This window comes from Saccoglossus kowalevskii, chromosome 9 (assembly GCF_978046115.1).
Source record: "Saccoglossus kowalevskii chromosome 9, keSacKowa6.1, whole genome shotgun sequence".
Lineage (NCBI taxonomy): Eukaryota > Metazoa > Hemichordata > Enteropneusta > Harrimaniidae > Saccoglossus > Saccoglossus kowalevskii.
Genome location: NC_140649.1, coordinates 9,121,049 through 9,148,973, shown reverse-complemented (window position 1 = coordinate 9,148,973; position 27,925 = coordinate 9,121,049). Strand labels below are relative to the sequence as shown.

The 27,925-nt window shown below is 43.3% G+C and overlaps 25 protein-coding genes and 1 pseudogene across 25 annotated transcripts in view; 9 read left to right on the top strand and 17 right to left on the bottom strand.

The window, feature by feature from the left end:
* LOC146738139 (histone H4) overlaps window positions 1-202 on the bottom strand; it is a 503-nt gene extending 301 nt beyond the window's left edge. Inside the window, exon 1 of the mRNA XM_085503617.1 lies at window positions 23-202. Coding sequence (XP_085359743.1) covers window positions 23-202 — 180 coding nt within the window. The remainder of the gene's footprint in view (window positions 1-22) is intronic.
* Window positions 203-1,302: 1,100 nt separating this feature from the next.
* LOC146738138 (histone H2B, gonadal-like) lies at window positions 1,303-1,677 on the bottom strand. Its single transcript, XM_085503616.1, has one exon. It carries the CDS (start codon window positions 1,675-1,677, stop codon window positions 1,303-1,305), a length of 375 nt encoding a protein of 124 aa, XP_085359742.1.
* Window positions 1,678-1,983: 306 nt separating this feature from the next.
* On the top strand, window positions 1,984-2,384 carry LOC146738137 (histone H2A-like). The gene has a single exon (XM_085503615.1). It carries the CDS (start codon window positions 2,007-2,009, stop codon window positions 2,382-2,384), a length of 378 nt encoding a protein of 125 aa, XP_085359741.1. The 5' UTR covers window positions 1,984-2,006.
* Window positions 2,385-3,215: 831 nt separating this feature from the next.
* Window positions 3,216-3,527, bottom strand: LOC146738136 (histone H4). The gene has a single exon (XM_085503614.1). The coding sequence runs from the start codon at window positions 3,525-3,527 to the stop codon at window positions 3,216-3,218; it is 312 nt and encodes a 103-aa protein (XP_085359740.1).
* A 1,100-nt stretch (window positions 3,528-4,627) lies between these two features.
* Window positions 4,628-5,002, bottom strand: LOC146738135 (histone H2B, gonadal-like). Its single transcript, XM_085503613.1, has one exon. It carries the CDS (start codon window positions 5,000-5,002, stop codon window positions 4,628-4,630), a length of 375 nt encoding a protein of 124 aa, XP_085359739.1.
* A 306-nt stretch (window positions 5,003-5,308) lies between these two features.
* Window positions 5,309-5,709, top strand: LOC146738134 (histone H2A-like). The gene has a single exon (XM_085503612.1). The coding sequence runs from the start codon at window positions 5,332-5,334 to the stop codon at window positions 5,707-5,709; it is 378 nt and encodes a 125-aa protein (XP_085359738.1). The 5' UTR covers window positions 5,309-5,331.
* Window positions 5,710-6,540: 831 nt separating this feature from the next.
* On the bottom strand, window positions 6,541-6,852 carry LOC146738133 (histone H4). The gene has a single exon (XM_085503611.1). The coding sequence runs from the start codon at window positions 6,850-6,852 to the stop codon at window positions 6,541-6,543; it is 312 nt and encodes a 103-aa protein (XP_085359737.1).
* Window positions 6,853-7,952: 1,100 nt separating this feature from the next.
* Window positions 7,953-8,328, bottom strand: LOC146738132 (histone H2B, gonadal-like; annotated as a pseudogene).
* Window positions 8,329-8,634: 306 nt separating this feature from the next.
* LOC146738131 (histone H2A-like) lies at window positions 8,635-9,035 on the top strand. The gene has a single exon (XM_085503610.1). It carries the CDS (start codon window positions 8,658-8,660, stop codon window positions 9,033-9,035), a length of 378 nt encoding a protein of 125 aa, XP_085359736.1. The 5' UTR covers window positions 8,635-8,657.
* An 831-nt stretch (window positions 9,036-9,866) lies between these two features.
* Window positions 9,867-10,178, bottom strand: LOC146738130 (histone H4). Its single transcript, XM_085503609.1, has one exon. It carries the CDS (start codon window positions 10,176-10,178, stop codon window positions 9,867-9,869), a length of 312 nt encoding a protein of 103 aa, XP_085359735.1.
* Window positions 10,179-11,278: 1,100 nt separating this feature from the next.
* LOC146738129 (histone H2B, gonadal-like) lies at window positions 11,279-11,653 on the bottom strand. The gene has a single exon (XM_085503608.1). It carries the CDS (start codon window positions 11,651-11,653, stop codon window positions 11,279-11,281), a length of 375 nt encoding a protein of 124 aa, XP_085359734.1.
* A 306-nt stretch (window positions 11,654-11,959) lies between these two features.
* Window positions 11,960-12,360, top strand: LOC146738128 (histone H2A-like). The gene has a single exon (XM_085503607.1). The coding sequence runs from the start codon at window positions 11,983-11,985 to the stop codon at window positions 12,358-12,360; it is 378 nt and encodes a 125-aa protein (XP_085359733.1). The 5' UTR covers window positions 11,960-11,982.
* An 831-nt stretch (window positions 12,361-13,191) lies between these two features.
* LOC146738127 (histone H4) lies at window positions 13,192-13,503 on the bottom strand. Its single transcript, XM_085503606.1, has one exon. It carries the CDS (start codon window positions 13,501-13,503, stop codon window positions 13,192-13,194), a length of 312 nt encoding a protein of 103 aa, XP_085359732.1.
* A 1,100-nt stretch (window positions 13,504-14,603) lies between these two features.
* On the bottom strand, window positions 14,604-14,978 carry LOC146738126 (histone H2B, gonadal-like). Its single transcript, XM_085503605.1, has one exon. The coding sequence runs from the start codon at window positions 14,976-14,978 to the stop codon at window positions 14,604-14,606; it is 375 nt and encodes a 124-aa protein (XP_085359731.1).
* A 306-nt stretch (window positions 14,979-15,284) lies between these two features.
* LOC146738125 (histone H2A-like) lies at window positions 15,285-15,685 on the top strand. Its single transcript, XM_085503604.1, has one exon. The coding sequence runs from the start codon at window positions 15,308-15,310 to the stop codon at window positions 15,683-15,685; it is 378 nt and encodes a 125-aa protein (XP_085359730.1). The 5' UTR covers window positions 15,285-15,307.
* An 831-nt stretch (window positions 15,686-16,516) lies between these two features.
* LOC146738124 (histone H4) lies at window positions 16,517-16,828 on the bottom strand. The gene has a single exon (XM_085503603.1). It carries the CDS (start codon window positions 16,826-16,828, stop codon window positions 16,517-16,519), a length of 312 nt encoding a protein of 103 aa, XP_085359729.1.
* A 25-nt stretch (window positions 16,829-16,853) lies between these two features.
* Window positions 16,854-17,231, bottom strand: LOC146738123 (histone H2B, gonadal-like). The gene has a single exon (XM_085503859.1). It carries the CDS (start codon window positions 17,229-17,231, stop codon window positions 16,854-16,856), a length of 378 nt encoding a protein of 125 aa, XP_085359985.1.
* A 306-nt stretch (window positions 17,232-17,537) lies between these two features.
* Window positions 17,538-17,938, top strand: LOC146738122 (histone H2A-like). The gene has a single exon (XM_085503602.1). It carries the CDS (start codon window positions 17,561-17,563, stop codon window positions 17,936-17,938), a length of 378 nt encoding a protein of 125 aa, XP_085359728.1. The 5' UTR covers window positions 17,538-17,560.
* Window positions 17,939-19,240: 1,302 nt separating this feature from the next.
* On the top strand, window positions 19,241-19,618 carry LOC146738121 (histone H2A-like). The gene has a single exon (XM_085503858.1). It carries the CDS (start codon window positions 19,241-19,243, stop codon window positions 19,616-19,618), a length of 378 nt encoding a protein of 125 aa, XP_085359984.1.
* An 831-nt stretch (window positions 19,619-20,449) lies between these two features.
* Window positions 20,450-20,761, bottom strand: LOC146738120 (histone H4). Its single transcript, XM_085503601.1, has one exon. It carries the CDS (start codon window positions 20,759-20,761, stop codon window positions 20,450-20,452), a length of 312 nt encoding a protein of 103 aa, XP_085359727.1.
* A 1,100-nt stretch (window positions 20,762-21,861) lies between these two features.
* On the bottom strand, window positions 21,862-22,236 carry LOC146738119 (histone H2B, gonadal-like). Its single transcript, XM_085503600.1, has one exon. It carries the CDS (start codon window positions 22,234-22,236, stop codon window positions 21,862-21,864), a length of 375 nt encoding a protein of 124 aa, XP_085359726.1.
* Window positions 22,237-22,542: 306 nt separating this feature from the next.
* Window positions 22,543-22,943, top strand: LOC146738118 (histone H2A-like). The gene has a single exon (XM_085503599.1). It carries the CDS (start codon window positions 22,566-22,568, stop codon window positions 22,941-22,943), a length of 378 nt encoding a protein of 125 aa, XP_085359725.1. The 5' UTR covers window positions 22,543-22,565.
* An 831-nt stretch (window positions 22,944-23,774) lies between these two features.
* Window positions 23,775-24,086, bottom strand: LOC146738117 (histone H4). Its single transcript, XM_085503598.1, has one exon. It carries the CDS (start codon window positions 24,084-24,086, stop codon window positions 23,775-23,777), a length of 312 nt encoding a protein of 103 aa, XP_085359724.1.
* A 1,100-nt stretch (window positions 24,087-25,186) lies between these two features.
* On the bottom strand, window positions 25,187-25,561 carry LOC146738116 (histone H2B, gonadal-like). Its single transcript, XM_085503597.1, has one exon. It carries the CDS (start codon window positions 25,559-25,561, stop codon window positions 25,187-25,189), a length of 375 nt encoding a protein of 124 aa, XP_085359723.1.
* Window positions 25,562-25,867: 306 nt separating this feature from the next.
* LOC146738115 (histone H2A-like) lies at window positions 25,868-26,268 on the top strand. Its single transcript, XM_085503596.1, has one exon. It carries the CDS (start codon window positions 25,891-25,893, stop codon window positions 26,266-26,268), a length of 378 nt encoding a protein of 125 aa, XP_085359722.1. The 5' UTR covers window positions 25,868-25,890.
* An 831-nt stretch (window positions 26,269-27,099) lies between these two features.
* LOC146738114 (histone H4) lies at window positions 27,100-27,411 on the bottom strand. The gene has a single exon (XM_085503595.1). The coding sequence runs from the start codon at window positions 27,409-27,411 to the stop codon at window positions 27,100-27,102; it is 312 nt and encodes a 103-aa protein (XP_085359721.1).
* Between the last annotated feature and the right edge of the window lie 514 nt (window positions 27,412-27,925).

The window sequence follows — 27,925 nt, the reverse complement described above, 5'->3', positions numbered from 1 at the left end:
GGATGACATTCTCTAAGAACACCTTCAATACACCCCGAGTTTCTTCGTAGATGAGACCGGAGATACGTTTGACACCACCACGACGTGCAAGACGTCGGATAGCTGGCTTGGTGATACCTTGAATATTATCGCGAAGAACTTTACGATGACGCTTGGCGCCTCCCTTTCCAAGACCCTTGCCTCCTTTGCCACGACCAGACATGTTTGATGAGTTCAGTGTATAGAAGTCAACTGCCTAAATTGATCAAATCTCTCGCACTTTATAGTCTGGTTGCGAACGTGAAAGGACTCACAACGCACTTGAAAAATCTTCTGTCAGATACGCACAATGACAAATAATTCGCACCCATTATATTTTACGTTTCAATCAACATCGCCGCTGATTGGCCATTAGTCACAACCAATAGGAGAGCGCGTGGTGGGGTCAATGACCTTTCAGACGACGGTCGAATCCGACTTTAGTCCCACTCTCTTCTTATGTATCACGAACTCGTGTTTGTTTTATTCAGCCCAACACGATCGAAACTGTAAATAATTATTACAGTTCTGAGTCGGGCGACGACGGTAAACGAATGTAGGGCACATTTGACGTTTTAATCAATATACATGACACAGATACTGGTGTACTTTGCATTAAACATACCAGAAAATGTAATGAATCACACTTTCCAAACCCGGTCTCCTTGCTACACGATGTAATGTAAAGCGTACACATTACGCAATTCGTCAAACCGAACGAGCAATGTGTGATTTGCACTTACGTAAACAGTTAGAGTTTGTATTGAATGGACACAGTGGTGGAACAATTTAAGTGTTACGTGTCTTAATGCAAGAGTTACGAACATTGTTAAGACAACGACCGAGTCCACCAACTTTGCTCGCAACTTCCAATTACAAGATGCGACATGGACGAGAACACATTAAGCTATGTATATAGACGAATACCCGTGGTTAAGATTTTCCACGTATTGATATCGCTGTGTTTATTAGCATTACTTTAACGAATAGGTACATTTTCCAATACGCATGTTTTCATAAACGTTACAACATTCTTATTTATACAACCTTACAACAATAATTCAAACATATTGATTTATTTATTTTATCTGTTTATTTATGTATTCCTTCATTCATTCGTGTAATGGTATATTTATTTCCATGTGTAAGCTCATATATGTCATATAACACTGCATTAGTAGGCAGCTCTAGGTGCATGTTGTGAGTTTTTTTTCACGGTAGTTCTCTTTTTGGAGGATGTGGTGGCCCTGAAAAGGGCCGTTTGGTTTGTGTATGACAAGCATACTACTTCGAACTGGTATACTTGGTGACTGCTTTTGTTCCTTCACTGACTGCATGTTTGGCAAGCTCACCGGGCAAAAGAAGACGGACAGCGGTCTGAACCTCTCTGCTGGTAATGGTTCTACGCTTGTTGTAGTGTGCCAACCTGGAGGCCTCTGTGGCGATACGTTCAAATATGTCGTTGACGAAGCTGTTCATGATCGACATAGCCTTGGATGACACACCAGTGTCTGGGTGAACTTGCTTCAATACCTTGTAGATGTAAATACCGTAGGATTCTTTTCTACCTCTCTTTCGCTTTCTCTTGTCGCCAGTAGGACGGGTGGCCTTAGCCTTACCGCCTTTCTTTGCTGCTTTACCACTAGTTTTGGGAGGCATGTTGAACGTATGAGGATGAAGTTCAAAGTGACAGTCATTGGCATTGATTCACTATTTATAGCGAACGATATGCTAATGAAGGATTCTAAACCAAGCGCGCCAAAACCAAACGAACGCAAGAGAAAACACAGTTTTTTAGGGTTTTTTTCATTCAAAGTGTTCATTGTCATTGTTGAGGCGCTGACTGAATGCTATTCATCTCTATCCTCAATTCTGATTGGAAGTATATATTTGCAATCGGAATCCGGGTCGGGTGTATAAAAACAGCCAGTGAGATACCCGCAGTATCATTCTCGTCCTAGTTCGAGCCGAATAGTTAACATACAACCATGTCTGGTCGTGGAAAAGGTGGTAAGGCAAAGGGCAAGTCCAAGACTCGTTCATCCCGTGCTGGTCTCCAGTTCCCAGTAGGTCGCGTACACCGATTCTTAAGAAAAGGCAATTATGCCGAGCGTGTTGGTGCCGGCGCTCCTGTATATTTGGCTGCAGTACTCGAGTACTTGGCCGCGGAAATACTGGAGTTGGCCGGTAACGCCGCTCGTGACAACAAGAAGTCCAGGATCATTCCACGTCACTTACAGCTTGCTGTCCGAAACGACGAGGAGTTGAACAAGCTCATGTCGGGAGTCACCATCGCCCAGGGTGGTGTATTGCCTAATATCCAGGCCGTTCTCCTGCCAAAGAAGTCCAACCCTAAATCCAAGTAAACCACTAAGTATGCACTGCATACACAAACCAAACGGCCCTTTTCAGGGCCACCACATCCTCCAAAAAGAGAACTACCGTAATAATTATAAATGATGTGTGTTGTTGTGAACGAGTGTAGAATTAGCGTAGCACTCAGAATCGCAAACATTATTGTAAGGGAAGGCAGGCCGGCAGCACGGCGAGATGTTATTTGAATAAAAAAAAAACAATAGTATCTACACAGCTCAGCTCTCGGTGGCGTTTTTGTGACACCGTGCTCTCCCCGCAAATGTAGCAGTCACATGGAAATGCAAAACAACAATCGAGATAAATGCATTAAAGCTTCAATATATCCATCTCACACTCACCACGTATATACACAATTCGCCAAGCAGGGAAACACGTTGCTATTTGCAATGACGTCTCTGTATTATGTGTTAATATATTATTAGGCATTTTGTATGTGGCGTAAAACGATCGCGAGTGCATCAGTTGATGTGAAAAACGGGTGATTGTAAATGAGTTCGTCTCGGTGTTCCAGTTGTGCGAGTGTGCTTCGATTGTAAATCACTTTATTCATGACACACTGTACTGGTCTTCTGATTAGCATTGTATGGAATATGTTATCGACTGGGTGGAGTAGTAAATTAGAGAGCTAGCCTCAGTCGACTATAGTGCCTTGTTTGAAATGGAAAACGGGTAAATTTACTTATACTGACTGGCAAATGAACATTAAATATACGTATATACGTTCACAGACACATACATACATACTATAATACGGTAGTTCTCTTTTTGGAGGATGTGGTGGCCCTGAAAAGGGCCGTTTGGTTTGGGTTTATATTCTACGTTTATCCACCAAAACCGTACAATGTACGACCCTGGCGTTTTAGTGCGTAGACGACATCCATGGCGGTGACGGTCTTTCTTTTGGCGTGCTCTGTGTAGGTGACGGCGTCACGGATGACATTCTCTAAGAACACCTTCAATACACCCCGAGTTTCTTCGTAGATGAGACCGGAGATACGTTTGACACCACCACGACGTGCAAGACGTCGGATAGCTGGCTTGGTGATACCTTGAATATTATCGCGAAGAACTTTACGATGACGCTTGGCGCCTCCCTTTCCAAGACCCTTGCCTCCTTTGCCACGACCAGACATGTTTGATGAGTTCAGTGTATAGAAGTCAACTGCCTAAATTGATCAAATCTCTCGCACTTTATAGTCTGGTTGCGAACGTGAAAGGACTCACAACGCACTTGAAAAATCTTCTGTCAGATACGCACAATGACAAATAATTCGCACCCATTATATTTTACGTTTCAATCAACATCGCCGCTGATTGGCCATTAGTCACAACCAATAGGAGAGCGCGTGGTGGGGTCAATGACCTTTCAGACGACGGTCGAATCCGACTTTAGTCCCACTCTCTTCTTATGTATCACGAACTCGTGTTTGTTTTATTCAGCCCAACACGATCGAAACTGTAAATAATTATTACAGTTCTGAGTCGGGCGACGACGGTAAACGAATGTAGGGCACATTTGACGTTTTAATCAATATACATGACACAGATACTGGTGTACTTTGCATTAAACATACCAGAAAATGTAATGAATCACACTTTCCAAACCCGGTCTCCTTGCTACACGATGTAATGTAAAGCGTACACATTACGCAATTCGTCAAACCGAACGAGCAATGTGTGATTTGCACTTACGTAAACAGTTAGAGTTTGTATTGAATGGACACAGTGGTGGAACAATTTAAGTGTTACGTGTCTTAATGCAAGAGTTACGAACATTGTTAAGACAACGACCGAGTCCACCAACTTTGCTCGCAACTTCCAATTACAAGATGCGACATGGACGAGAACACATTAAGCTATGTATATAGACGAATACCCGTGGTTAAGATTTTCCACGTATTGATATCGCTGTGTTTATTAGCATTACTTTAACGAATAGGTACATTTTCCAATACGCATGTTTTCATAAACGTTACAACATTCTTATTTATACAACCTTACAACAATAATTCAAACATATTGATTTATTTATTTTATCTGTTTATTTATGTATTCCTTCATTCATTCGTGTAATGGTATATTTATTTCCATGTGTAAGCTCATATATGTCATATAACACTGCATTAGTAGGCAGCTCTAGGTGCATGTTGTGAGTTTTTTTTCACGGTAGTTCTCTTTTTGGAGGATGTGGTGGCCCTGAAAAGGGCCGTTTGGTTTGTGTATGACAAGCATACTACTTCGAACTGGTATACTTGGTGACTGCTTTTGTTCCTTCACTGACTGCATGTTTGGCAAGCTCACCGGGCAAAAGAAGACGGACAGCGGTCTGAACCTCTCTGCTGGTAATGGTTCTACGCTTGTTGTAGTGTGCCAACCTGGAGGCCTCTGTGGCGATACGTTCAAATATGTCGTTGACGAAGCTGTTCATGATCGACATAGCCTTGGATGACACACCAGTGTCTGGGTGAACTTGCTTCAATACCTTGTAGATGTAAATACCGTAGGATTCTTTTCTACCTCTCTTTCGCTTTCTCTTGTCGCCAGTAGGACGGGTGGCCTTAGCCTTACCGCCTTTCTTTGCTGCTTTACCACTAGTTTTGGGAGGCATGTTGAACGTATGAGGATGAAGTTCAAAGTGACAGTCATTGGCATTGATTCACTATTTATAGCGAACGATATGCTAATGAAGGATTCTAAACCAAGCGCGCCAAAACCAAACGAACGCAAGAGAAAACACAGTTTTTTAGGGTTTTTTTCATTCAAAGTGTTCATTGTCATTGTTGAGGCGCTGACTGAATGCTATTCATCTCTATCCTCAATTCTGATTGGAAGTATATATTTGCAATCGGAATCCGGGTCGGGTGTATAAAAACAGCCAGTGAGATACCCGCAGTATCATTCTCGTCCTAGTTCGAGCCGAATAGTTAACATACAACCATGTCTGGTCGTGGAAAAGGTGGTAAGGCAAAGGGCAAGTCCAAGACTCGTTCATCCCGTGCTGGTCTCCAGTTCCCAGTAGGTCGCGTACACCGATTCTTAAGAAAAGGCAATTATGCCGAGCGTGTTGGTGCCGGCGCTCCTGTATATTTGGCTGCAGTACTCGAGTACTTGGCCGCGGAAATACTGGAGTTGGCCGGTAACGCCGCTCGTGACAACAAGAAGTCCAGGATCATTCCACGTCACTTACAGCTTGCTGTCCGAAACGACGAGGAGTTGAACAAGCTCATGTCGGGAGTCACCATCGCCCAGGGTGGTGTATTGCCTAATATCCAGGCCGTTCTCCTGCCAAAGAAGTCCAACCCTAAATCCAAGTAAACCACTAAGTATGCACTGCATACACAAACCAAACGGCCCTTTTCAGGGCCACCACATCCTCCAAAAAGAGAACTACCGTAATAATTATAAATGATGTGTGTTGTTGTGAACGAGTGTAGAATTAGCGTAGCACTCAGAATCGCAAACATTATTGTAAGGGAAGGCAGGCCGGCAGCACGGCGAGATGTTATTTGAATAAAAAAAAAACAATAGTATCTACACAGCTCAGCTCTCGGTGGCGTTTTTGTGACACCGTGCTCTCCCCGCAAATGTAGCAGTCACATGGAAATGCAAAACAACAATCGAGATAAATGCATTAAAGCTTCAATATATCCATCTCACACTCACCACGTATATACACAATTCGCCAAGCAGGGAAACACGTTGCTATTTGCAATGACGTCTCTGTATTATGTGTTAATATATTATTAGGCATTTTGTATGTGGCGTAAAACGATCGCGAGTGCATCAGTTGATGTGAAAAACGGGTGATTGTAAATGAGTTCGTCTCGGTGTTCCAGTTGTGCGAGTGTGCTTCGATTGTAAATCACTTTATTCATGACACACTGTACTGGTCTTCTGATTAGCATTGTATGGAATATGTTATCGACTGGGTGGAGTAGTAAATTAGAGAGCTAGCCTCAGTCGACTATAGTGCCTTGTTTGAAATGGAAAACGGGTAAATTTACTTATACTGACTGGCAAATGAACATTAAATATACGTATATACGTTCACAGACACATACATACATACTATAATACGGTAGTTCTCTTTTTGGAGGATGTGGTGGCCCTGAAAAGGGCCGTTTGGTTTGGGTTTATATTCTACGTTTATCCACCAAAACCGTACAATGTACGACCCTGGCGTTTTAGTGCGTAGACGACATCCATGGCGGTGACGGTCTTTCTTTTGGCGTGCTCTGTGTAGGTGACGGCGTCACGGATGACATTCTCTAAGAACACCTTCAATACACCCCGAGTTTCTTCGTAGATGAGACCGGAGATACGTTTGACACCACCACGACGTGCAAGACGTCGGATAGCTGGCTTGGTGATACCTTGAATATTATCGCGAAGAACTTTACGATGACGCTTGGCGCCTCCCTTTCCAAGACCCTTGCCTCCTTTGCCACGACCAGACATGTTTGATGAGTTCAGTGTATAGAAGTCAACTGCCTAAATTGATCAAATCTCTCGCACTTTATAGTCTGGTTGCGAACGTGAAAGGACTCACAACGCACTTGAAAAATCTTCTGTCAGATACGCACAATGACAAATAATTCGCACCCATTATATTTTACGTTTCAATCAACATCGCCGCTGATTGGCCATTAGTCACAACCAATAGGAGAGCGCGTGGTGGGGTCAATGACCTTTCAGACGACGGTCGAATCCGACTTTAGTCCCACTCTCTTCTTATGTATCACGAACTCGTGTTTGTTTTATTCAGCCCAACACGATCGAAACTGTAAATAATTATTACAGTTCTGAGTCGGGCGACGACGGTAAACGAATGTAGGGCACATTTGACGTTTTAATCAATATACATGACACAGATACTGGTGTACTTTGCATTAAACATACCAGAAAATGTAATGAATCACACTTTCCAAACCCGGTCTCCTTGCTACACGATGTAATGTAAAGCGTACACATTACGCAATTCGTCAAACCGAACGAGCAATGTGTGATTTGCACTTACGTAAACAGTTAGAGTTTGTATTGAATGGACACAGTGGTGGAACAATTTAAGTGTTACGTGTCTTAATGCAAGAGTTACGAACATTGTTAAGACAACGACCGAGTCCACCAACTTTGCTCGCAACTTCCAATTACAAGATGCGACATGGACGAGAACACATTAAGCTATGTATATAGACGAATACCCGTGGTTAAGATTTTCCACGTATTGATATCGCTGTGTTTATTAGCATTACTTTAACGAATAGGTACATTTTCCAATACGCATGTTTTCATAAACGTTACAACATTCTTATTTATACAACCTTACAACAATAATTCAAACATATTGATTTATTTATTTTATCTGTTTATTTATGTATTCCTTCATTCATTCGTGTAATGGTATATTTATTTCCATGTGTAAGCTCATATATGTCATATAACACTGCATTAGTAGGCAGCTCTAGGTGCATGTTGTGAGTTTTTTTTCACGGTAGTTCTCTTTTTGGAGGATGTGGTGGCCCTGAAAAGGGCCGTTTGGTTTGTGTATGACAAGCATACTACTTCGAACTGGTATACTTGGTGACTGCTTTTGTTCCTTCACTGACTGCATGTTTGGCAAGCTCACCGGGCAAAAGAAGACGGACAGCGGTCTGAACCTCTCTGCTGGTAATGGTTCTACGCTTGTTGTAGTGGTGCCAACCTGGAGGCCTCTGTGGCGATACGTTCAAATATGTCGTTGACGAAGCTGTTCATGATCGACATAGCCTTGGATGACACACCAGTGTCTGGGTGAACTTGCTTCAATACCTTGTAGATGTAAATACCGTAGGATTCTTTTCTACCTCTCTTTCGCTTTCTCTTGTCGCCAGTAGGACGGGTGGCCTTAGCCTTACCGCCTTTCTTTGCTGCTTTACCACTAGTTTTGGGAGGCATGTTGAACGTATGAGGATGAAGTTCAAAGTGACAGTCATTGGCATTGATTCACTATTTATAGCGAACGATATGCTAATGAAGGATTCTAAACCAAGCGCGCCAAAACCAAACGAACGCAAGAGAAAACACAGTTTTTTAGGGTTTTTTTCATTCAAAGTGTTCATTGTCATTGTTGAGGCGCTGACTGAATGCTATTCATCTCTATCCTCAATTCTGATTGGAAGTATATATTTGCAATCGGAATCCGGGTCGGGTGTATAAAAACAGCCAGTGAGATACCCGCAGTATCATTCTCGTCCTAGTTCGAGCCGAATAGTTAACATACAACCATGTCTGGTCGTGGAAAAGGTGGTAAGGCAAAGGGCAAGTCCAAGACTCGTTCATCCCGTGCTGGTCTCCAGTTCCCAGTAGGTCGCGTACACCGATTCTTAAGAAAAGGCAATTATGCCGAGCGTGTTGGTGCCGGCGCTCCTGTATATTTGGCTGCAGTACTCGAGTACTTGGCCGCGGAAATACTGGAGTTGGCCGGTAACGCCGCTCGTGACAACAAGAAGTCCAGGATCATTCCACGTCACTTACAGCTTGCTGTCCGAAACGACGAGGAGTTGAACAAGCTCATGTCGGGAGTCACCATCGCCCAGGGTGGTGTATTGCCTAATATCCAGGCCGTTCTCCTGCCAAAGAAGTCCAACCCTAAATCCAAGTAAACCACTAAGTATGCACTGCATACACAAACCAAACGGCCCTTTTCAGGGCCACCACATCCTCCAAAAAGAGAACTACCGTAATAATTATAAATGATGTGTGTTGTTGTGAACGAGTGTAGAATTAGCGTAGCACTCAGAATCGCAAACATTATTGTAAGGGAAGGCAGGCCGGCAGCACGGCGAGATGTTATTTGAATAAAAAAAAAACAATAGTATCTACACAGCTCAGCTCTCGGTGGCGTTTTTGTGACACCGTGCTCTCCCCGCAAATGTAGCAGTCACATGGAAATGCAAAACAACAATCGAGATAAATGCATTAAAGCTTCAATATATCCATCTCACACTCACCACGTATATACACAATTCGCCAAGCAGGGAAACACGTTGCTATTTGCAATGACGTCTCTGTATTATGTGTTAATATATTATTAGGCATTTTGTATGTGGCGTAAAACGATCGCGAGTGCATCAGTTGATGTGAAAAACGGGTGATTGTAAATGAGTTCGTCTCGGTGTTCCAGTTGTGCGAGTGTGCTTCGATTGTAAATCACTTTATTCATGACACACTGTACTGGTCTTCTGATTAGCATTGTATGGAATATGTTATCGACTGGGTGGAGTAGTAAATTAGAGAGCTAGCCTCAGTCGACTATAGTGCCTTGTTTGAAATGGAAAACGGGTAAATTTACTTATACTGACTGGCAAATGAACATTAAATATACGTATATACGTTCACAGACACATACATACATACTATAATACGGTAGTTCTCTTTTTGGAGGATGTGGTGGCCCTGAAAAGGGCCGTTTGGTTTGGGTTTATATTCTACGTTTATCCACCAAAACCGTACAATGTACGACCCTGGCGTTTTAGTGCGTAGACGACATCCATGGCGGTGACGGTCTTTCTTTTGGCGTGCTCTGTGTAGGTGACGGCGTCACGGATGACATTCTCTAAGAACACCTTCAATACACCCCGAGTTTCTTCGTAGATGAGACCGGAGATACGTTTGACACCACCACGACGTGCAAGACGTCGGATAGCTGGCTTGGTGATACCTTGAATATTATCGCGAAGAACTTTACGATGACGCTTGGCGCCTCCCTTTCCAAGACCCTTGCCTCCTTTGCCACGACCAGACATGTTTGATGAGTTCAGTGTATAGAAGTCAACTGCCTAAATTGATCAAATCTCTCGCACTTTATAGTCTGGTTGCGAACGTGAAAGGACTCACAACGCACTTGAAAAATCTTCTGTCAGATACGCACAATGACAAATAATTCGCACCCATTATATTTTACGTTTCAATCAACATCGCCGCTGATTGGCCATTAGTCACAACCAATAGGAGAGCGCGTGGTGGGGTCAATGACCTTTCAGACGACGGTCGAATCCGACTTTAGTCCCACTCTCTTCTTATGTATCACGAACTCGTGTTTGTTTTATTCAGCCCAACACGATCGAAACTGTAAATAATTATTACAGTTCTGAGTCGGGCGACGACGGTAAACGAATGTAGGGCACATTTGACGTTTTAATCAATATACATGACACAGATACTGGTGTACTTTGCATTAAACATACCAGAAAATGTAATGAATCACACTTTCCAAACCCGGTCTCCTTGCTACACGATGTAATGTAAAGCGTACACATTACGCAATTCGTCAAACCGAACGAGCAATGTGTGATTTGCACTTACGTAAACAGTTAGAGTTTGTATTGAATGGACACAGTGGTGGAACAATTTAAGTGTTACGTGTCTTAATGCAAGAGTTACGAACATTGTTAAGACAACGACCGAGTCCACCAACTTTGCTCGCAACTTCCAATTACAAGATGCGACATGGACGAGAACACATTAAGCTATGTATATAGACGAATACCCGTGGTTAAGATTTTCCACGTATTGATATCGCTGTGTTTATTAGCATTACTTTAACGAATAGGTACATTTTCCAATACGCATGTTTTCATAAACGTTACAACATTCTTATTTATACAACCTTACAACAATAATTCAAACATATTGATTTATTTATTTTATCTGTTTATTTATGTATTCCTTCATTCATTCGTGTAATGGTATATTTATTTCCATGTGTAAGCTCATATATGTCATATAACACTGCATTAGTAGGCAGCTCTAGGTGCATGTTGTGAGTTTTTTTTCACGGTAGTTCTCTTTTTGGAGGATGTGGTGGCCCTGAAAAGGGCCGTTTGGTTTGTGTATGACAAGCATACTACTTCGAACTGGTATACTTGGTGACTGCTTTTGTTCCTTCACTGACTGCATGTTTGGCAAGCTCACCGGGCAAAAGAAGACGGACAGCGGTCTGAACCTCTCTGCTGGTAATGGTTCTACGCTTGTTGTAGTGTGCCAACCTGGAGGCCTCTGTGGCGATACGTTCAAATATGTCGTTGACGAAGCTGTTCATGATCGACATAGCCTTGGATGACACACCAGTGTCTGGGTGAACTTGCTTCAATACCTTGTAGATGTAAATACCGTAGGATTCTTTTCTACCTCTCTTTCGCTTTCTCTTGTCGCCAGTAGGACGGGTGGCCTTAGCCTTACCGCCTTTCTTTGCTGCTTTACCACTAGTTTTGGGAGGCATGTTGAACGTATGAGGATGAAGTTCAAAGTGACAGTCATTGGCATTGATTCACTATTTATAGCGAACGATATGCTAATGAAGGATTCTAAACCAAGCGCGCCAAAACCAAACGAACGCAAGAGAAAACACAGTTTTTTAGGGTTTTTTTCATTCAAAGTGTTCATTGTCATTGTTGAGGCGCTGACTGAATGCTATTCATCTCTATCCTCAATTCTGATTGGAAGTATATATTTGCAATCGGAATCCGGGTCGGGTGTATAAAAACAGCCAGTGAGATACCCGCAGTATCATTCTCGTCCTAGTTCGAGCCGAATAGTTAACATACAACCATGTCTGGTCGTGGAAAAGGTGGTAAGGCAAAGGGCAAGTCCAAGACTCGTTCATCCCGTGCTGGTCTCCAGTTCCCAGTAGGTCGCGTACACCGATTCTTAAGAAAAGGCAATTATGCCGAGCGTGTTGGTGCCGGCGCTCCTGTATATTTGGCTGCAGTACTCGAGTACTTGGCCGCGGAAATACTGGAGTTGGCCGGTAACGCCGCTCGTGACAACAAGAAGTCCAGGATCATTCCACGTCACTTACAGCTTGCTGTCCGAAACGACGAGGAGTTGAACAAGCTCATGTCGGGAGTCACCATCGCCCAGGGTGGTGTATTGCCTAATATCCAGGCCGTTCTCCTGCCAAAGAAGTCCAACCCTAAATCCAAGTAAACCACTAAGTATGCACTGCATACACAAACCAAACGGCCCTTTTCAGGGCCACCACATCCTCCAAAAAGAGAACTACCGTAATAATTATAAATGATGTGTGTTGTTGTGAACGAGTGTAGAATTAGCGTAGCACTCAGAATCGCAAACATTATTGTAAGGGAAGGCAGGCCGGCAGCACGGCGAGATGTTATTTGAATAAAAAAAAAACAATAGTATCTACACAGCTCAGCTCTCGGTGGCGTTTTTGTGACACCGTGCTCTCCCCGCAAATGTAGCAGTCACATGGAAATGCAAAACAACAATCGAGATAAATGCATTAAAGCTTCAATATATCCATCTCACACTCACCACGTATATACACAATTCGCCAAGCAGGGAAACACGTTGCTATTTGCAATGACGTCTCTGTATTATGTGTTAATATATTATTAGGCATTTTGTATGTGGCGTAAAACGATCGCGAGTGCATCAGTTGATGTGAAAAACGGGTGATTGTAAATGAGTTCGTCTCGGTGTTCCAGTTGTGCGAGTGTGCTTCGATTGTAAATCACTTTATTCATGACACACTGTACTGGTCTTCTGATTAGCATTGTATGGAATATGTTATCGACTGGGTGGAGTAGTAAATTAGAGAGCTAGCCTCAGTCGACTATAGTGCCTTGTTTGAAATGGAAAACGGGTAAATTTACTTATACTGACTGGCAAATGAACATTAAATATACGTATATACGTTCACAGACACATACATACATACTATAATACGGTAGTTCTCTTTTTGGAGGATGTGGTGGCCCTGAAAAGGGCCGTTTGGTTTGGGTTTATATTCTACGTTTATCCACCAAAACCGTACAATGTACGACCCTGGCGTTTTAGTGCGTAGACGACATCCATGGCGGTGACGGTCTTTCTTTTGGCGTGCTCTGTGTAGGTGACGGCGTCACGGATGACATTCTCTAAGAACACCTTCAATACACCCCGAGTTTCTTCGTAGATGAGACCGGAGATACGTTTGACACCACCACGACGTGCAAGACGTCGGATAGCTGGCTTGGTGATACCTTGAATATTATCGCGAAGAACTTTACGATGACGCTTGGCGCCTCCCTTTCCAAGACCCTTGCCTCCTTTGCCACGACCAGACATGTTTGATGAGTTCAGTGTATAGAAGTCAACTGCCTAAATTGATCAAATCTCTCGCACTTTATAGTCTGGTTGCGAACGTGAAAGGACTCACAACGCACTTGAAAAATCTTCTGTCAGATACGCACAATGACAAATAATTCGCACCCATTATATTTTACGTTTCAATCAACATCGCCGCTGATTGGCCATTAGTCACAACCAATAGGAGAGCGCGTGGTGGGGTCAATGACCTTTCAGACGACGGTCGAATCCGACTTTAGTCCCACTCTCTTCTTATGTATCACGAACTCGTGTTTGTTTTATTCAGCCCAACACGATCGAAACTGTAAATAATTATTACAGTTCTGAGTCGGGCGACGACGGTAAACGAATGTAGGGCACATTTGACGTTTTAATCAATATACATGACACAGATACTGGTGTACTTTGCATTAAACATACCAGAAAATGTAATGAATCACACTTTCCAAACCCGGTCTCCTTGCTACACGATGTAATGTAAAGCGTACACATTACGCAATTCGTCAAACCGAACGAGCAATGTGTGATTTGCACTTACGTAAACAGTTAGAGTTTGTATTGAATGGACACAGTGGTGGAACAATTTAAGTGTTACGTGTCTTAATGCAAGAGTTACGAACATTGTTAAGACAACGACCGAGTCCACCAACTTTGCTCGCAACTTCCAATTACAAGATGCGACATGGACGAGAACACATTAAGCTATGTATATAGACGAATACCCGTGGTTAAGATTTTCCACGTATTGATATCGCTGTGTTTATTAGCATTACTTTAACGAATAGGTACATTTTCCAATACGCATGTTTTCATAAACGTTACAACATTCTTATTTATACAACCTTACAACAATAATTCAAACATATTGATTTATTTATTTTATCTGTTTATTTATGTATTCCTTCATTCATTCGTGTAATGGTATATTTATTTCCATGTGTAAGCTCATATATGTCATATAACACTGCATTAGTAGGCAGCTCTAGGTGCATGTTGTGAGTTTTTTTTCACGGTAGTTCTCTTTTTGGAGGATGTGGTGGCCCTGAAAAGGGCCGTTTGGTTTGTGTATGACAAGCATACTACTTCGAACTGGTATACTTGGTGACTGCTTTTGTTCCTTCACTGACTGCATGTTTGGCAAGCTCACCGGGCAAAAGAAGACGGACAGCGGTCTGAACCTCTCTGCTGGTAATGGTTCTACGCTTGTTGTAGTGTGCCAACCTGGAGGCCTCTGTGGCGATACGTTCAAATATGTCGTTGACGAAGCTGTTCATGATCGACATAGCCTTGGATGACACACCAGTGTCTGGGTGAACTTGCTTCAATACCTTGTAGATGTAAATACCGTAGGATTCTTTTCTACCTCTCTTTCGCTTTCTCTTGTCGCCAGTAGGACGGGTGGCCTTAGCCTTACCGCCTTTCTTTGCTGCTTTACCACTAGTTTTGGGAGGCATGTTGAACGTATGAGGATGAAGTTCAAAGTGACAGTCATTGGCATTGATTCACTATTTATAGCGAACGATATGCTAATGAAGGATTCTAAACCAAGCGCGCCAAAACCAAACGAACGCAAGAGAAAACACAGTTTTTTAGGGTTTTTTTCATTCAAAGTGTTCATTGTCATTGTTGAGGCGCTGACTGAATGCTATTCATCTCTATCCTCAATTCTGATTGGAAGTATATATTTGCAATCGGAATCCGGGTCGGGTGTATAAAAACAGCCAGTGAGATACCCGCAGTATCATTCTCGTCCTAGTTCGAGCCGAATAGTTAACATACAACCATGTCTGGTCGTGGAAAAGGTGGTAAGGCAAAGGGCAAGTCCAAGACTCGTTCATCCCGTGCTGGTCTCCAGTTCCCAGTAGGTCGCGTACACCGATTCTTAAGAAAAGGCAATTATGCCGAGCGTGTTGGTGCCGGCGCTCCTGTATATTTGGCTGCAGTACTCGAGTACTTGGCCGCGGAAATACTGGAGTTGGCCGGTAACGCCGCTCGTGACAACAAGAAGTCCAGGATCATTCCACGTCACTTACAGCTTGCTGTCCGAAACGACGAGGAGTTGAACAAGCTCATGTCGGGAGTCACCATCGCCCAGGGTGGTGTATTGCCTAATATCCAGGCCGTTCTCCTGCCAAAGAAGTCCAACCCTAAATCCAAGTAAACCACTAAGTATGCACTGCATACACAAACCAAACGGCCCTTTTCAGGGCCACCACATCCTCCAAAAAGAGAACTACCGTAATAATTATAAATGATGTGTGTTGTTGTGAACGAGTGTAGAATTAGCGTAGCACTCAGAATCGCAAACATTATTGTAAGGGAAGGCAGGCCGGCAGCACGGCGAGATGTTATTTGAATAAAAAAAAAACAATAGTATCTACACAGCTCAGCTCTCGGTGGCGTTTTTGTGACACCGTGCTCTCCCCGCAAATGTAGCAGTCACATGGAAATGCAAAACAACAATCGAGATAAATGCATTAAAGCTTCAATATATCCATCTCACACTCACCACGTATATACACAATTCGCCAAGCAGGGAAACACGTTGCTATTTGCAATGACGTCTCTGTATTATGTGTTAATATATTATTAGGCATTTTGTATGTGGCGTAAAACGATCGCGAGTGCATCAGTTGATGTGAAAAACGGGTGATTGTAAATGAGTTCGTCTCGGTGTTCCAGTTGTGCGAGTGTGCTTCGATTGTAAATCACTTTATTCATGACACACTGTACTGGTCTTCTGATTAGCATTGTATGGAATATGTTATCGACTGGGTGGAGTAGTAAATTAGAGAGCTAGCCTCAGTCGACTATAGTGCCTTGTTTGAAATGGAAAACGGGTAAATTTACTTATACTGACTGGCAAATGAACATTAAATATACGTATATACGTTCACAGACACATACATACATACTATAATACGGTAGTTCTCTTTTTGGAGGATGTGGTGGCCCTGAAAAGGGCCGTTTGGTTTGGGTTTATATTCTACGTTTATCCACCAAAACCGTACAATGTACGACCCTGGCGTTTTAGTGCGTAGACGACATCCATGGCGGTGACGGTCTTTCTTTTGGCGTGCTCTGTGTAGGTGACGGCGTCACGGATGACATTCTCTAAGAACACCTTCAATACACCCCGAGTTTCTTCGTAGATGAGACCGGAGATACGTTTGACACCACCACGACGTGCAAGACGTCGGATAGCTGGCTTGGTGATACCTTGAATATTATCGCGAAGAACTTTACGATGACGCTTGGCGCCTCCCTTTCCAAGACCCTTGCCTCCTTTGCCACGACCAGACATGTTTGATGAGTTCAGTGTATAGAAGTCAACTGCCTAAATTGATCAAATTGGTGACTGCTTTTGTTCCTTCACTGACTGCATGTTTGGTAAGCTCACCGGGCAAAAGAAGACGGACAGCGGTCTGAACTTCTCTGCTGGTAATGGTTCTACGCTTGTTGTAGTGTGCCAACCTGGAGGCCTCTGTGGCGATACGTTCAAATATGTCGTTGACGAAGCTGTTCATGATCGACATAGCCTTGGATGACACACCAGTGTCTGGGTGAACTTGCTTCAATACCTTGTAGATGTAAATACCGTAGGATTCTTTTCTACCTCTCTTTCGCTTTCTCTTGTCGCCAGTAGGACGGGTGGCCTTAGCCTTACCGCCTTTCTTTGCTGCTTTACCACTAGTTTTGGGAGGCATGTTGAACGTATGAGGATGAAGTTCAAAGTGACAGTCATTGGCATTGATTCACTATTTATAGCGAACGATATGCTAATGAAGGATTCTAAACCAAGCGCGCCAAAACCAAACGAACGCAAGAGAAAACACAGTTTTTTAGGGTTTTTTTCATTCAAAGTGTTCATTGTCATTGTTGAGGCGCTGACTGAATGCTATTCATCTCTATCCTCAATTCTGATTGGAAGTATATATTTGCAATCGGAATCCGGGTCGGGTGTATAAAAACAGCCAGTGAGATACCCGCAGTATCATTCTCGTCCTAGTTCGAGCCGAATAGTTAACATACAACCATGTCTGGTCGTGGAAAAGGTGGTAAGGCAAAGGGCAAGTCCAAGACTCGTTCATCCCGTGCTGGTCTCCAGTTCCCAGTAGGTCGCGTACACCGATTCTTAAGAAAAGGCAATTATGCCGAGCGTGTTGGTGCCGGCGCTCCTGTATATTTGGCTGCAGTACTCGAGTACTTGGCCGCGGAAATACTGGAGTTGGCCGGTAACGCCGCTCGTGACAACAAGAAGTCCAGGATCATTCCACGTCACTTACAGCTTGCTGTCCGAAACGACGAGGAGTTGAACAAGCTCATGTCGGGAGTCACCATCGCCCAGGGTGGTGTATTGCCTAATATCCAGGCCGTTCTCCTGCCAAAGAAGTCCAACCCTAAATCCAAGTAAACCACTAAGTATGCACTGCATACACAAACCAAACGGCCCTTTTCAGGGCCACCACATCCTCCAAAAAGAGAACTACCGTAATAATTATAAATGATGTGTGTTGTTGTGAACGAGTGTAGAATTAGCGTAGCACTCAGAATCGCAAACATTATTGTAAGGGAAGGCAGGCCGGCAGCACGGCGAGATGTTATTTGAATAAAAAAAAAACAATAGTATCTACACAGCTCAGCTCTCGGTGGCGTTTTTGTGACACCGTGCTCTCCCCGCAAATGTAGCAGTCACATGGAAATGCAAAACAACAATCGAGATAAATGCATTAAAGCTTCAATATATCCATCTCACACTCACCACGTATATACACAATTCGCCAAGCAGGGAAACACGTTGCTATTTGCAATGACGTCTCTGTATTATGTGTTAATATATTATTAGGCATTTTGTATGTGGCGTAAAACGATCGCGAGTGCATCAGTTGATGTGAAAAACGGGTGATTGTAAATGAGTTCGTCTCGGTGTTCCAGTTGTGCGAGTGTGCTTCGATTGTAAATCACTTTATTCATGACACACTGTACTGGTCTTCTGATTAGCATTGTATGGAATATGTTATCGACTGGGTGGAGTAGTAAATTAGAGAGCTAGCCTCAGTCGACTATAGTGCCTTGTTTGAAATGGAAAACGGGTAAATTTACTTATACTGACTGGCAAATGAACATTAAATATACGTATATACGTTCACAGACACATACATACATACTATAATACGGTAGTTCTCTTTTTGGAGGATGTGGTGGCCCTGAAAAGGGCCGTTTGGTTTGGGTTTATATTCTACGTTTATCCACCAAAACCGTACAATGTACGACCCTGGCGTTTTAGTGCGTAGACGACATCCATGGCGGTGACGGTCTTTCTTTTGGCGTGCTCTGTGTAGGTGACGGCGTCACGGATGACATTCTCTAAGAACACCTTCAATACACCCCGAGTTTCTTCGTAGATGAGACCGGAGATACGTTTGACACCACCACGACGTGCAAGACGTCGGATAGCTGGCTTGGTGATACCTTGAATATTATCGCGAAGAACTTTACGATGACGCTTGGCACACAGTTTTTTAGGGTTTTTTTCATTCAAAGTGTTCATTGTCATTGTTGAGGCGCTGACTGAATGCTATTCATCTCTATCCTCAATTCTGATTGGAAGTATATATTTGCAATCGGAATCCGGGTCGGGTGTATAAAAACAGCCAGTGAGATACCCGCAGTATCATTCTCGTCCTAGTTCGAGCCGAATAGTTAACATACAACCATGTCTGGTCGTGGAAAAGGTGGTAAGGCAAAGGGCAAGTCCAAGACTCGTTCATCCCGTGCTGGTCTCCAGTTCCCAGTAGGTCGCGTACACCGATTCTTAAGAAAAGGCAATTATGCCGAGCGTGTTGGTGCCGGCGCTCCTGTATATTTGGCTGCAGTACTCGAGTACTTGGCCGCGGAAATACTGGAGTTGGCCAGTAACGCCGCTCGTGACAACAAGAAGTCCAGGATCATTCCACGTCACTTACAGCTTGCTGTCCGAAACGACGAGGAGTTGAACAAGCTCATGTCGGGAGTCACCATCGCCCAGGGTGGTGTATTGCCTAATATCCAGGCCGTTCTCCTGCCAAAGAAGTCCAACCCTAAATCCAAGTAAACCACTAAGTATGCACTGCATACACAAACCAAACGGCCCTTTTCAGGGCCACCACATCCTCCAAAAAGAGAACTACCGTAATAATTATAAATGATGTGTGTTGTTGTGAACGAGTGTAGAATTAGCGTAGCACTCAGAATCGCAAACATTATTGTAAGGGAAGGCAGGCCGGCAGCACGGCGAGATGTTATTTGAATAAAAAAAAAACAATAGTATCTACACAGCTCAGCTCTCGGTGGCGTTTTTGTGACACCGTGCTCTCCCCGCAAATGTAGCAGTCACATGGAAATGCAAAACAACAATCGAGATAAATGCATTAAAGCTTCAATATATCCATCTCACACTCACCACGTATATACACAATTCGCCAAGCAGGGAAACACGTTGCTATTTGCAATGACGTCTCTGTATTATGTGTTAATATATTATTAGGCATTTTGTATGTGGCGTAAAACGATCGCGAGTGCATCAGTTGATGTGAAAAACGGGTGATTGTAAATGAGTTCGTCTCGGTGTTCCAGTTGTGCGAGTGTGCTTCGATTGTAAATCACTTTATTCATGACACACTGTACTGGTCTTCTGATTAGCATTGTATGGAATATGTTATCGACTGGGTGGAGTAGTAAATTAGAGAGCTAGCCTCAGTCGACTATAGTGCCTTGTTTGAAATGGAAAACGGGTAAATTTACTTATACTGACTGGCAAATGAACATTAAATATACGTATATACGTTCACAGACACATACATACATACTATAATACGGTAGTTCTCTTTTTGGAGGATGTGGTGGCCCTGAAAAGGGCCGTTTGGTTTGGGTTTATATTCTACGTTTATCCACCAAAACCGTACAATGTACGACCCTGGCGTTTTAGTGCGTAGACGACATCCATGGCGGTGACGGTCTTTCTTTTGGCGTGCTCTGTGTAGGTGACGGCGTCACGGATGACATTCTCTAAGAACACCTTCAATACACCCCGAGTTTCTTCGTAGATGAGACCGGAGATACGTTTGACACCACCACGACGTGCAAGACGTCGGATAGCTGGCTTGGTGATACCTTGAATATTATCGCGAAGAACTTTACGATGACGCTTGGCGCCTCCCTTTCCAAGACCCTTGCCTCCTTTGCCACGACCAGACATGTTTGATGAGTTCAGTGTATAGAAGTCAACTGCCTAAATTGATCAAATCTCTCGCACTTTATAGTCTGGTTGCGAACGTGAAAGGACTCACAACGCACTTGAAAAATCTTCTGTCAGATACGCACAATGACAAATAATTCGCACCCATTATATTTTACGTTTCAATCAACATCGCCGCTGATTGGCCATTAGTCACAACCAATAGGAGAGCGCGTGGTGGGGTCAATGACCTTTCAGACGACGGTCGAATCCGACTTTAGTCCCACTCTCTTCTTATGTATCACGAACTCGTGTTTGTTTTATTCAGCCCAACACGATCGAAACTGTAAATAATTATTACAGTTCTGAGTCGGGCGACGACGGTAAACGAATGTAGGGCACATTTGACGTTTTAATCAATATACATGACACAGATACTGGTGTACTTTGCATTAAACATACCAGAAAATGTAATGAATCACACTTTCCAAACCCGGTCTCCTTGCTACACGATGTAATGTAAAGCGTACACATTACGCAATTCGTCAAACCGAACGAGCAATGTGTGATTTGCACTTACGTAAACAGTTAGAGTTTGTATTGAATGGACACAGTGGTGGAACAATTTAAGTGTTACGTGTCTTAATGCAAGAGTTACGAACATTGTTAAGACAACGACCGAGTCCACCAACTTTGCTCGCAACTTCCAATTACAAGATGCGACATGGACGAGAACACATTAAGCTATGTATATAGACGAATACCCGTGGTTAAGATTTTCCACGTATTGATATCGCTGTGTTTATTAGCATTACTTTAACGAATAGGTACATTTTCCAATACGCATGTTTTCATAAACGTTACAACATTCTTATTTATACAACCTTACAACAATAATTCAAACATATTGATTTATTTATTTTATCTGTTTATTTATGTATTCCTTCATTCATTCGTGTAATGGTATATTTATTTCCATGTGTAAGCTCATATATGTCATATAACACTGCATTAGTAGGCAGCTCTAGGTGCATGTTGTGAGTTTTTTTTCACGGTAGTTCTCTTTTTGGAGGATGTGGTGGCCCTGAAAAGGGCCGTTTGGTTTGTGTATGACAAGCATACTACTTCGAACTGGTATACTTGGTGACTGCTTTTGTTCCTTCACTGACTGCATGTTTGGCAAGCTCACCGGGCAAAAGAAGACGGACAGCGGTCTGAACCTCTCTGCTGGTAATGGTTCTACGCTTGTTGTAGTGTGCCAACCTGGAGGCCTCTGTGGCGATACGTTCAAATATGTCGTTGACGAAGCTGTTCATGATCGACATAGCCTTGGATGACACACCAGTGTCTGGGTGAACTTGCTTCAATACCTTGTAGATGTAAATACCGTAGGATTCTTTTCTACCTCTCTTTCGCTTTCTCTTGTCGCCAGTAGGACGGGTGGCCTTAGCCTTACCGCCTTTCTTTGCTGCTTTACCACTAGTTTTGGGAGGCATGTTGAACGTATGAGGATGAAGTTCAAAGTGACAGTCATTGGCATTGATTCACTATTTATAGCGAACGATATGCTAATGAAGGATTCTAAACCAAGCGCGCCAAAACCAAACGAACGCAAGAGAAAACACAGTTTTTTAGGGTTTTTTTCATTCAAAGTGTTCATTGTCATTGTTGAGGCGCTGACTGAATGCTATTCATCTCTATCCTCAATTCTGATTGGAAGTATATATTTGCAATCGGAATCCGGGTCGGGTGTATAAAAACAGCCAGTGAGATACCCGCAGTATCATTCTCGTCCTAGTTCGAGCCGAATAGTTAACATACAACCATGTCTGGTCGTGGAAAAGGTGGTAAGGCAAAGGGCAAGTCCAAGACTCGTTCATCCCGTGCTGGTCTCCAGTTCCCAGTAGGTCGCGTACACCGATTCTTAAGAAAAGGCAATTATGCCGAGCGTGTTGGTGCCGGCGCTCCTGTATATTTGGCTGCAGTACTCGAGTACTTGGCCGCGGAAATACTGGAGTTGGCCGGTAACGCCGCTCGTGACAACAAGAAGTCCAGGATCATTCCACGTCACTTACAGCTTGCTGTCCGAAACGACGAGGAGTTGAACAAGCTCATGTCGGGAGTCACCATCGCCCAGGGTGGTGTATTGCCTAATATCCAGGCCGTTCTCCTGCCAAAGAAGTCCAACCCTAAATCCAAGTAAACCACTAAGTATGCACTGCATACACAAACCAAACGGCCCTTTTCAGGGCCACCACATCCTCCAAAAAGAGAACTACCGTAATAATTATAAATGATGTGTGTTGTTGTGAACGAGTGTAGAATTAGCGTAGCACTCAGAATCGCAAACATTATTGTAAGGGAAGGCAGGCCGGCAGCACGGCGAGATGTTATTTGAATAAAAAAAAAACAATAGTATCTACACAGCTCAGCTCTCGGTGGCGTTTTTGTGACACCGTGCTCTCCCCGCAAATGTAGCAGTCACATGGAAATGCAAAACAACAATCGAGATAAATGCATTAAAGCTTCAATATATCCATCTCACACTCACCACGTATATACACAATTCGCCAAGCAGGGAAACACGTTGCTATTTGCAATGACGTCTCTGTATTATGTGTTAATATATTATTAGGCATTTTGTATGTGGCGTAAAACGATCGCGAGTGCATCAGTTGATGTGAAAAACGGGTGATTGTAAATGAGTTCGTCTCGGTGTTCCAGTTGTGCGAGTGTGCTTCGATTGTAAATCACTTTATTCATGACACACTGTACTGGTCTTCTGATTAGCATTGTATGGAATATGTTATCGACTGGGTGGAGTAGTAAATTAGAGAGCTAGCCTCAGTCGACTATAGTGCCTTGTTTGAAATGGAAAACGGGTAAATTTACTTATACTGACTGGCAAATGAACATTAAATATACGTATATACGTTCACAGACACATACATACATACTATAATACGGTAGTTCTCTTTTTGGAGGATGTGGTGGCCCTGAAAAGGGCCGTTTGGTTTGGGTTTATATTCTACGTTTATCCACCAAAACCGTACAATGTACGACCCTGGCGTTTTAGTGCGTAGACGACATCCATGGCGGTGACGGTCTTTCTTTTGGCGTGCTCTGTGTAGGTGACGGCGTCACGGATGACATTCTCTAAGAACACCTTCAATACACCCCGAGTTTCTTCGTAGATGAGACCGGAGATACGTTTGACACCACCACGACGTGCAAGACGTCGGATAGCTGGCTTGGTGATACCTTGAATATTATCGCGAAGAACTTTACGATGACGCTTGGCGCCTCCCTTTCCAAGACCCTTGCCTCCTTTGCCACGACCAGACATGTTTGATGAGTTCAGTGTATAGAAGTCAACTGCCTAAATTGATCAAATCTCTCGCACTTTATAGTCTGGTTGCGAACGTGAAAGGACTCACAACGCACTTGAAAAATCTTCTGTCAGATACGCACAATGACAAATAATTCGCACCCATTATATTTTACGTTTCAATCAACATCGCCGCTGATTGGCCATTAGTCACAACCAATAGGAGAGCGCGTGGTGGGGTCAATGACCTTTCAGACGACGGTCGAATCCGACTTTAGTCCCACTCTCTTCTTATGTATCACGAACTCGTGTTTGTTTTATTCAGCCCAACACGATCGAAACTGTAAATAATTATTACAGTTCTGAGTCGGGCGACGACGGTAAACGAATGTAGGGCACATTTGACGTTTTAATCAATATACATGACACAGATACTGGTGTACTTTGCATTAAACATACCAGAAAATGTAATGAATCACACTTTCCAAACCCGGTCTCCTTGCTACACGATGTAATGTAAAGCGTACACATTACGCAATTCGTCAAACCGAACGAGCAATGTGTGATTTGCACTTACGTAAACAGTTAGAGTTTGTATTGAATGGACACAGTGGTGGAACAATTTAAGTGTTACGTGTCTTAATGCAAGAGTTACGAACATTGTTAAGACAACGACCGAGTCCACCAACTTTGCTCGCAACTTCCAATTACAAGATGCGACATGGACGAGAACACATTAAGCTATGTATATAGACGAATACCCGTGGTTAAGATTTTCCACGTATTGATATCGCTGTGTTTATTAGCATTACTTTAACGAATAGGTACATTTTCCAATACGCATGTTTTCATAAACGTTACAACATTCTTATTTATACAACCTTACAACAATAATTCAAACATATTGATTTATTTATTTTATCTGTTTATTTATGTATTCCTTCATTCATTCGTGTAATGGTATATTTATTTCCATGTGTAAGCTCATATATGTCATATAACACTGCATTAGTAGGCAGCTCTAGGTGCATGTTGTGAGTTTTTTTTCACGGTAGTTCTCTTTTTGGAGGATGTGGTGGCCCTGAAAAGGGCCGTTTGGTTTGTGTATGACAAGCATACTACTTCGAACTGGTATACTTGGTGACTGCTTTTGTTCCTTCACTGACTGCATGTTTGGCAAGCTCACCGGGCAAAAGAAGACGGACAGCGGTCTGAACCTCTCTGCTGGTAATGGTTCTACGCTTGTTGTAGTGTGCCAACCTGGAGGCCTCTGTGGCGATACGTTCAAATATGTCGTTGACGAAGCTGTTCATGATCGACATAGCCTTGGATGACACACCAGTGTCTGGGTGAACTTGCTTCAATACCTTGTAGATGTAAATACCGTAGGATTCTTTTCTACCTCTCTTTCGCTTTCTCTTGTCGCCAGTAGGACGGGTGGCCTTAGCCTTACCGCCTTTCTTTGCTGCTTTACCACTAGTTTTGGGAGGCATGTTGAACGTATGAGGATGAAGTTCAAAGTGACAGTCATTGGCATTGATTCACTATTTATAGCGAACGATATGCTAATGAAGGATTCTAAACCAAGCGCGCCAAAACCAAACGAACGCAAGAGAAAACACAGTTTTTTAGGGTTTTTTTCATTCAAAGTGTTCATTGTCATTGTTGAGGCGCTGACTGAATGCTATTCATCTCTATCCTCAATTCTGATTGGAAGTATATATTTGCAATCGGAATCCGGGTCGGGTGTATAAAAACAGCCAGTGAGATACCCGCAGTATCATTCTCGTCCTAGTTCGAGCCGAATAGTTAACATACAACCATGTCTGGTCGTGGAAAAGGTGGTAAGGCAAAGGGCAAGTCCAAGACTCGTTCATCCCGTGCTGGTCTCCAGTTCCCAGTAGGTCGCGTACACCGATTCTTAAGAAAAGGCAATTATGCCGAGCGTGTTGGTGCCGGCGCTCCTGTATATTTGGCTGCAGTACTCGAGTACTTGGCCGCGGAAATACTGGAGTTGGCCGGTAACGCCGCTCGTGACAACAAGAAGTCCAGGATCATTCCACGTCACTTACAGCTTGCTGTCCGAAACGACGAGGAGTTGAACAAGCTCATGTCGGGAGTCACCATCGCCCAGGGTGGTGTATTGCCTAATATCCAGGCCGTTCTCCTGCCAAAGAAGTCCAACCCTAAATCCAAGTAAACCACTAAGTATGCACTGCATACACAAACCAAACGGCCCTTTTCAGGGCCACCACATCCTCCAAAAAGAGAACTACCGTAATAATTATAAATGATGTGTGTTGTTGTGAACGAGTGTAGAATTAGCGTAGCACTCAGAATCGCAAACATTATTGTAAGGGAAGGCAGGCCGGCAGCACGGCGAGATGTTATTTGAATAAAAAAAAAACAATAGTATCTACACAGCTCAGCTCTCGGTGGCGTTTTTGTGACACCGTGCTCTCCCCGCAAATGTAGCAGTCACATGGAAATGCAAAACAACAATCGAGATAAATGCATTAAAGCTTCAATATATCCATCTCACACTCACCACGTATATACACAATTCGCCAAGCAGGGAAACACGTTGCTATTTGCAATGACGTCTCTGTATTATGTGTTAATATATTATTAGGCATTTTGTATGTGGCGTAAAACGATCGCGAGTGCATCAGTTGATGTGAAAAACGGGTGATTGTAAATGAGTTCGTCTCGGTGTTCCAGTTGTGCGAGTGTGCTTCGATTGTAAATCACTTTATTCATGACACACTGTACTGGTCTTCTGATTAGCATTGTATGGAATATGTTATCGACTGGGTGGAGTAGTAAATTAGAGAGCTAGCCTCAGTCGACTATAGTGCCTTGTTTGAAATGGAAAACGGGTAAATTTACTTATACTGACTGGCAAATGAACATTAAATATACGTATATACGTTCACAGACACATACATACATACTATAATACGGTAGTTCTCTTTTTGGAGGATGTGGTGGCCCTGAAAAGGGCCGTTTGGTTTGGGTTTATATTCTACGTTTATCCACCAAAACCGTACAATGTACGACCCTGGCGTTTTAGTGCGTAGACGACATCCATGGCGGTGACGGTCTTTCTTTTGGCGTGCTCTGTGTAGGTGACGGCGTCACGGATGACATTCTCTAAGAACACCTTCAATACACCCCGAGTTTCTTCGTAGATGAGACCGGAGATACGTTTGACACCACCACGACGTGCAAGACGTCGGATAGCTGGCTTGGTGATACCTTGAATATTATCGCGAAGAACTTTACGATGACGCTTGGCGCCTCCCTTTCCAAGACCCTTGCCTCCTTTACCACGACCAGACATGTTTGATGAGTTCAGTGTATAGAAGTCAACTGCCTAAATTGATCAAATCTCTCGCACTTTATAGTCTGGTTGCGAACGTGAAAGGACTCACAACGCACTTGAAAAATCTTCTGTCAGATACGCACAATGACAAATAATTCGCACCCATTATATTTTACGTTTCAATCAACATCGCCGCTGATTGGCCATTAGTCACAACCAATAGGAGAGCGCGTGGTGGGGTCAATGACCTTTCAGACGATACGTTCAAATATGTCGTTGACGAAGCTGTTCATGATCGACATAGCCTTGGATGACACACCAGTGTCTGGGTGAACTTGCTTCAATACCTTGTAGATGTAAATACCGTAGGATTCTTTTCTACCTCTCTTTCGCTTTCTCTTGTCGCCAGTAGGACGGGTGGCCTTAGCCTTACCGCCTTTCTTTGCTGCTTTACCACTAGTTTTGGGAGGCATGTTGAACGTATGAGGATGAAGTTCAAAGTGACAGTCATTGGCATTGATTCACTATTTAT

Bases quoted from the DNA above. Each gene is read 5' to 3' on its own strand.
- LOC146738138 (XM_085503616.1), bottom strand. From the start codon at position 1,677: ATGCCTCCCAAAACTAGTGGTAAAGCAGCAAAGAAAGGCGGTAAGGCT.
- LOC146738137 (XM_085503615.1), top strand. From the start codon at position 2,007: ATGTCTGGTCGTGGAAAAGGTGGTAAGGCAAAGGGCAAGTCCAAGACT.
- LOC146738136 (XM_085503614.1), bottom strand. From the start codon at position 3,527: ATGTCTGGTCGTGGCAAAGGAGGCAAGGGTCTTGGAAAGGGAGGCGCC.
- LOC146738135 (XM_085503613.1), bottom strand. From the start codon at position 5,002: ATGCCTCCCAAAACTAGTGGTAAAGCAGCAAAGAAAGGCGGTAAGGCT.
- LOC146738134 (XM_085503612.1), top strand. From the start codon at position 5,332: ATGTCTGGTCGTGGAAAAGGTGGTAAGGCAAAGGGCAAGTCCAAGACT.
- LOC146738133 (XM_085503611.1), bottom strand. From the start codon at position 6,852: ATGTCTGGTCGTGGCAAAGGAGGCAAGGGTCTTGGAAAGGGAGGCGCC.
- LOC146738131 (XM_085503610.1), top strand. From the start codon at position 8,658: ATGTCTGGTCGTGGAAAAGGTGGTAAGGCAAAGGGCAAGTCCAAGACT.
- LOC146738130 (XM_085503609.1), bottom strand. From the start codon at position 10,178: ATGTCTGGTCGTGGCAAAGGAGGCAAGGGTCTTGGAAAGGGAGGCGCC.
- LOC146738129 (XM_085503608.1), bottom strand. From the start codon at position 11,653: ATGCCTCCCAAAACTAGTGGTAAAGCAGCAAAGAAAGGCGGTAAGGCT.
- LOC146738128 (XM_085503607.1), top strand. From the start codon at position 11,983: ATGTCTGGTCGTGGAAAAGGTGGTAAGGCAAAGGGCAAGTCCAAGACT.
- LOC146738127 (XM_085503606.1), bottom strand. From the start codon at position 13,503: ATGTCTGGTCGTGGCAAAGGAGGCAAGGGTCTTGGAAAGGGAGGCGCC.
- LOC146738126 (XM_085503605.1), bottom strand. From the start codon at position 14,978: ATGCCTCCCAAAACTAGTGGTAAAGCAGCAAAGAAAGGCGGTAAGGCT.
- LOC146738125 (XM_085503604.1), top strand. From the start codon at position 15,308: ATGTCTGGTCGTGGAAAAGGTGGTAAGGCAAAGGGCAAGTCCAAGACT.
- LOC146738124 (XM_085503603.1), bottom strand. From the start codon at position 16,828: ATGTCTGGTCGTGGCAAAGGAGGCAAGGGTCTTGGAAAGGGAGGCGCC.
- LOC146738123 (XM_085503859.1), bottom strand. From the start codon at position 17,231: ATGCCTCCCAAAACTAGTGGTAAAGCAGCAAAGAAAGGCGGTAAGGCT.
- LOC146738122 (XM_085503602.1), top strand. From the start codon at position 17,561: ATGTCTGGTCGTGGAAAAGGTGGTAAGGCAAAGGGCAAGTCCAAGACT.
- LOC146738121 (XM_085503858.1), top strand. From the start codon at position 19,241: ATGTCTGGTCGTGGAAAAGGTGGTAAGGCAAAGGGCAAGTCCAAGACT.
- LOC146738120 (XM_085503601.1), bottom strand. From the start codon at position 20,761: ATGTCTGGTCGTGGCAAAGGAGGCAAGGGTCTTGGAAAGGGAGGCGCC.
- LOC146738119 (XM_085503600.1), bottom strand. From the start codon at position 22,236: ATGCCTCCCAAAACTAGTGGTAAAGCAGCAAAGAAAGGCGGTAAGGCT.
- LOC146738118 (XM_085503599.1), top strand. From the start codon at position 22,566: ATGTCTGGTCGTGGAAAAGGTGGTAAGGCAAAGGGCAAGTCCAAGACT.
- LOC146738117 (XM_085503598.1), bottom strand. From the start codon at position 24,086: ATGTCTGGTCGTGGCAAAGGAGGCAAGGGTCTTGGAAAGGGAGGCGCC.
- LOC146738116 (XM_085503597.1), bottom strand. From the start codon at position 25,561: ATGCCTCCCAAAACTAGTGGTAAAGCAGCAAAGAAAGGCGGTAAGGCT.
- LOC146738115 (XM_085503596.1), top strand. From the start codon at position 25,891: ATGTCTGGTCGTGGAAAAGGTGGTAAGGCAAAGGGCAAGTCCAAGACT.
- LOC146738114 (XM_085503595.1), bottom strand. From the start codon at position 27,411: ATGTCTGGTCGTGGTAAAGGAGGCAAGGGTCTTGGAAAGGGAGGCGCC.